At 49.5% G+C, this 6,000-nt stretch overlaps 1 protein-coding gene across 2 annotated transcripts in view; it reads right to left on the bottom strand.

Annotated features, from left to right (window-relative positions):
- The window catches only part of IQSEC1 (IQ motif and Sec7 domain 1), a 205,731-nt gene that overhangs the window by 163,123 nt on the left and 36,608 nt on the right, over positions 1-6,000 (bottom strand). The window contains exon 1 of one of the 2 annotated variants that reach the window (XM_005886610.2): positions 4,610-4,701. The exons of the other annotated variant lie outside the window; for it this stretch is intronic. Within the exon in view, the coding sequence (XP_005886672.1) occupies positions 4,610-4,686 (77 nt within the window). The 5' untranslated portion in view covers positions 4,687-4,701. Of the gene's footprint in view, positions 1-4,609; positions 4,702-6,000 lie in introns of those variants that run through there. 2 annotated transcript variants of the gene reach the window in all.

Below are 6,000 nucleotides of genomic sequence, written 5' to 3' on the forward strand. Positions count from 1 at the left end.
GCTCACTGTAGCCCAGTCTGTAATATCAAAAAATGGGAAACCACCTAGACACCTATAAGCAGCAGAACAGATTTATAAATTAGGCACCACATTCCCCCTTTATCTGTGGTTTTGCTTTCCATGGTTTTAGTTACCCATGGTCCAAAAATATTAAATGGAAAATTCCAGAAATAAACAATTCATAAGTCTTCAGTTGAGCACTGTTCTGAGCAGTACGATGAAATCTCGTGCTGCCCACTCTGTCCTGCCCAGCGTATTATTCCTTCATCCAGCAAAGCCATGCTGTATACTGTATACACTCCCCACCCGTTAGTCCATTAGTCACTTAGTAGCCATATAGGTATCGCAGTGCTTGTGTTCAAGTAACCCTTATCTTAATAATGACCTCAAAGCCATTCACATAACTTTCATTGCAGTGCGTTGTTATAATTGTTCTATTTTATTGTTAATCTCTTATGGTGCCTAATTTACAAATTACACTTTGTCATAGATATGTATGTACAGAAAAAACATAGTATATACAAGGTTCAGTACTATCCTAGTTTTCAGGCACCCACAGATAAGGGGGAGGGGTTACTGTATTTAAATTAGGGCACAATAGTACAATGGAATACTATACACCAATGATAATGAATGAATAAGAAAACTACACATAACAACATGAATTAATCTCACTGATAAAATATTAAGTGGAAAAGGCAAGTTGTGTCTTGAGGTATTTACACACCCATGTTCTAGCAGAACCATTCACCATCGCTAAAAGGCAGAAGCCATGTTCACTGACGGATGACTGCATACACAGAATGTGGTCTATACACACAATGGAATATTCTTCAGCCTTAAAAAGGAAGGAAATCCTGACACCTGCTACACATGAGTGAGCCTGGAGGACATTGTGCTGAATGAAATAAGCATGTCACAAAATGACAAATGTTTATTTGAGGTCCCTAGAGGAGCCAAACTCACAGAGATAGAAACTAGAATGGTGGTTGCAGGGGCTGGGAGGATAAGGAATGGGGTTAGTGTTACATGGGGACAGGGTTTCGATTTGGGAAGATGAAAAGAGTTCTGGAGATGGATGGTGGTGATGGCTGCACAACAATGTGAATGTACTGAATGCTACCGAACTGTACACTTAAAATTATGAAGATGGCCAATTTTATGTTATGTGTCTTTTACCACAATTGAAAATTTATAAAAAGCAAGTTACAGATTATAATATTATGTACTAGTATTTAAAGTTAAAAAACATGCACAATCTTTTGTATTAGCCAAATTACAAAAATGTGCATGGGAAATATACACACCAAATGGGGGTGGGGGTACAGCTTAGGGTCATCTTTGGGGGAGTGGAGGAGGAATGGGATTTGAGGGAGGTCCGCAGAGGCCATTCACCACATCGGCAACAGTTTATTTCTGAAGCCGGGCAATGGGTACACTATGCTCTCCATTTTCTTTGCCACATGAACTATTTCATTAATGAGAGGACCCTGAAATCTGTGGGGCCCTGGGAATTTGGGAGAGATTTCTGTGCCCTCTCGCAATGGCCTCTGGGCCAAAGCTAAAGTGTCCGTAGGTCACATCCTGGGTGGGGTGTGGAGGGGCCCTGGGAACACTTCTCTTTTCTAACTGGAAGAAGCAGCTCCGCTCCTCTAACCCCACCCCCAGCCCTGGCAGAGCTCAAGGATTAGTTTACATTAATTTAAGATCACTAATAAAGGATAATTAACAGCCTTGAGGGAGCCTGGCACACCCTGTGTTTAGAGTGGTGGTTAATTATGCATTGTCTGAAAAATAACTTTTTCAAACTGAAGTTTCAGGTTGTTGGGTTTTTTTGTTTTGTTAATCCTCACCCTAGGATATTTTTTTACATTGATTTTTAGAGAGAGTGGAAGGGAGGGAGGGAGAGGGAGAGAAAAAAACATCAATGTGAGAGGGAGACATCGATTGGTTGCCTCCAACCATGCCAACCAGGGCCAGGGATCAAACCTGCAACCCAGGTACGTGCCCTTGACTGGGAATCGAACCCCTGATCCTTCGGTGCACAGGCCAACACTTTAACCACGTGGAACACACTGGTCAGGGCTCAGGTCGCTGTTTTAAATAGCGGAATGTGGCATTAGGAAAAAAGGCCAAAGCCTTCCTGGGATTAGATCTGTATGCACAAGGACAGCCACCAATTCTGACACCTCTACCAAACATGGTACATTAAATGTTTTCTTGGCAATGACCCTGCTAATTCCCATGGAGCCACAGGGGAGCCAATGGGATGCATGGAGAGAAAGTGACATTCTGAGCTCCCTGCCAGGATGAGGTCTAACCATAAAGCCAGAGTTCTCACCTACCTGACTGATATGTCCCATGATTTATGGACACTATCTGATGAACAGAGGACTGTCACCAGACTCCAGAATCTCATTTGCATAGTTGAAGCTCCTCAGCTGGCAGCATGGGGCCTCTGCAGCCAGACTCCCTGGTGTGATCCCAACGGCCCCACTGACAGGCCATGCTATTCTGAGCAAGTTACTTCTCCCTGCTGTGCCTCAGTTTCTTCACATGGAAAATGGGATAATCCCATTCCACACTTCTTGGGGTTGGTGCCCCACACACAGCAGGTGCTCAGTGAGCCTCAGCATTATCCTTTCCCACCCCCCTTCCTTTCTAGCCTCACCCCTGACATGTACCCTGTGCTTCAGCCTCACCTTAGACCCTTTATAAACCATGCTTGGCTCCATTCCCTTCTCCACACATTTGTTCATGCCATGCTCTTTGCCTGTCTGGGAAAATCCGATTCCTACATCTAGGCCCAGATCAGATGACACCTCCTGCAGGAAGCTTTCCTTGATTTCTCCCAGCCTCCCTTGCTGTTGGTATCTTTGTGCCCCATCCTTAACTTTCATGACTTATTAGTGGCTCTCTTTTCCCTTGTAGGCTGGAGCTCCTTGAGAAAAGAGCACCTGCTCTGAATAAGAACCTCCCACAGTAGGTGGAGCCAAGGGGAAAGTCCTACTGATTCTTCCTAGAGGCTGAGCCAGGACTCTTGACCCTCCCCAAGGCCCTTCTTTCCTGGGGTCCCCACTGCACAGCACAAAGCCCCGGCCCTGGCACTGGACTCCAGTCTCTATGCCCCTCCTAACTCCATGGCCAGCCTCACTACTACCTGAAGGCACTTGCCCTTTGAAAGCCTCTGGGTCCCCCCTTCTCCCCCATGCTTTCCCCTCTGCCTGGAACCCCATCCTCCCCTTCTGGGCCCAGCCTACTCCTCCAAACACTTCATCTAGTCCCACTCCTCTGTCAAGGTTCTGACCATGACTCCTACCTTGTGCAGCTGAGCCCCTGTGGGTAGTGGGGGGCTCATTTGTCCCTCCTGCCCCAGGAACCAGAAGCTGTGGAACACTCAAGAGAGATTCCATCTTGGACCAAGAGAGAACTGAGTCCAAATTCTGTGACCACCCTTACTTGGCTGCCTGCCCTTGGGTCTCACTCTATTCACCTGCTAAAGGTGGGGATCAGCAATCAGCGAAAAGGCCTCATTCTCAGTAGATACTTAATAACAGCTAGAACATTTCAGGTGAACTGAGGCTGTAATAACAAACAATAAAAGGCTGGTCACTTTGAAGTGCTGGTGCTAATCAGAGCTGCAGGATGGCCTCTCTCCCTGGTGTCCTCCCAAGAGTGGGAACTTCCGTTCTGAGGCTGCTGTGAGACCCTCAGTGCCTGCCCCTTCAGAAAAAGCACACTGGAAGAAAAGAGAAAGGCTCTCCACACTTTCCCACATCTGCTCAAATGCTAACAGCTGTGAATTAAAAAAAAAAAAAGAATTTCCTCAGAATAGCTGGTATTCTAACCCCCACCTCCATGGTCTTTCATTACATGCCCTCAAAAGCAGCCAGGGTAACAGCACCATGATGTCCTTCCTGGTGACCCGGGCGCCAGCATTACGGCCAAGGTGTGCACGTGGAGAGAACACACATGTGGGAGATGTTGTCACGTCTCTTAATGTTCAGGGAGTGGTGTCTGGGCCACATCATTTCAGGGAACAGTCCCCAAAAGCTGCTGCCCATCATGTGGCCCAGACAGGGAAAGTGACCTGTCCAAAGTCACACAGAAAGAGAAGGGATTAAACTCTGGTCTCCTAACTTCAGACCAGAGATCCTCCCATTCTGCCTCCCAAATAAGTCCCGAATCCCTGCTTGGGGTGCCATCAAACTCATTAGTCACAGGAGCTACCCGTGAGGCCAGAAGGGTATGCATAGTGGGGTGGGGTCAGGCCAGGGGCCTCTGGACCCACAGGGCTGCCCTCCTATGGGGTCGGACCTACTTGGGAGCAAATCCACTCAGGGCTGATCCCAGCAACAAGGAACAATGAAATTCAGCCTGCAGAATCCTACCAATTCAGGGTGGGAACGAGAGGAGGGTACAATTAAGCAGAGTTACAAAGTGACCTGCAGCAAATGCTACCACCATTTTTGGCCAGTTTCAGGGATGAGGAGGCCCCACAGATAGCAGGCTCACAGTGAACTTTCCCTTGCAATCCCATTGCCCTAGCGGCATAGGTCCTCCCTGGGGGGGCTGGGGCGGGGGTGGGAGCAGAGGGCGGTTGACATACCTTCTGTAGACTCCATGCAGTGGCTGCAGGCACAGAAACTGCCAGTAATCCAGGCAAAAGGCCTTGAACTTGAGCATTTTCACCTTTCTGTTTCCAGCCACTGGACCACAGTGGCGCCTCCACTGAGACTGAGAGACTGGAGGGAGTTGGGGGACTAGCAGCTCTGGTCTGTCCCGGTCCCCACCAGGGAGGCTCCACTCACATGGCTCAGCCCTGCCCCGCGGCTCCTGCAGCACAAGCCTCCAATACAAAGAGCAGCGTGCACAAAAGCCTGGCAATCCTTCCTGAGCTCGACCATGCGGTCTCAGATTGCTGCTCTCTCTGGAGGCTGATGCTCCTTGGGGCTCTCCTAGGCAAACCAAGGCAACCCTGGCTGTGGCAAATTGTGGAGGCCCTCAGCCCATCCTGCTTGGGGGCCTGGATGCTGGGGCTCCCGACAGTAGCTCTGCAAGCCCCTTCTTCCGAGCAGGCCCTGGAACTCCTGATGGCCCTGGAGTCGCTGAGGCCAGAAAGACCCAGGGTGGGCGGGGGGCACAGGCACGGAGGGGGCAAAATGGCAGAAAACATAGCCTTGTTTGCTAATTATGTTTGATGGAATCCCAGCTCAGCCTGCATGAGAGAAAACTCACTACATAGCCACATGGTACAGACAGAGCAGCTCTGCTCTGAAAGGCAGTGGAGAAAGATTGACAGGGCTGCACTGCATGGTTGCCTGGGTGACAGGGACACACTGATAAAATCTAAAATGGAACCTCGATGATAGCCGCTCATTGGCTACTGGGAGGCAACTCCTGCATCTAGCGAGGGAGGGAGGGGAGCTGCAGGGCTGAGGGGCCCAGCAGCCAAGGCATTGTTGGGCAGGGACAGAGTAACAGCACAATGGTGGCTCTGTGGGCCTAGGATCTGGCAGTCACAGCTGACAAAGCAGGACCACTGGGCCCAGCCCCTGTCTCCTCATTCATCCTGGCAGCTCCCCAGCTTCTACTCTGGCTGTCCTCTGGTCATTCCCTACACATCAGCTGTGGGAACCTTAACACATCGCTCTTATGCTCCATACCCTCACATGGCCCTCTGCTGCTCTCAGAACAAAAAACAAACTTCTGACCCACCAACTGGCTTTCCATGACCTGGCTCCTGCCAGCCATCTGACCTCTCTGAGGCTCCCAATGCGCAGGCCCCTGCCTTCCTTCATGTCACCTAATTCACCACACCCTTTGGGCCCTCTTTGCAGTCCTTCTGCCCCAGGGCCCCTCCCAGGTGGCTCATAATCACCCATCACACCTCCATGCCTTCCCCTTCTCTCTGAGGGAAGAGAGTAAAATCACCCCATCTGATTTTCCCCAGGAAATGATCCCCTGAAATGGTCTTCTTCATTTACTTGTTTACTGTGC

Source organism: Myotis brandtii, unplaced genomic scaffold, assembly GCF_000412655.1.
Source record: "Myotis brandtii unplaced genomic scaffold, ASM41265v1 scaffold995, whole genome shotgun sequence".
Lineage (NCBI taxonomy): Eukaryota > Metazoa > Chordata > Mammalia > Chiroptera > Vespertilionidae > Myotis > Myotis brandtii.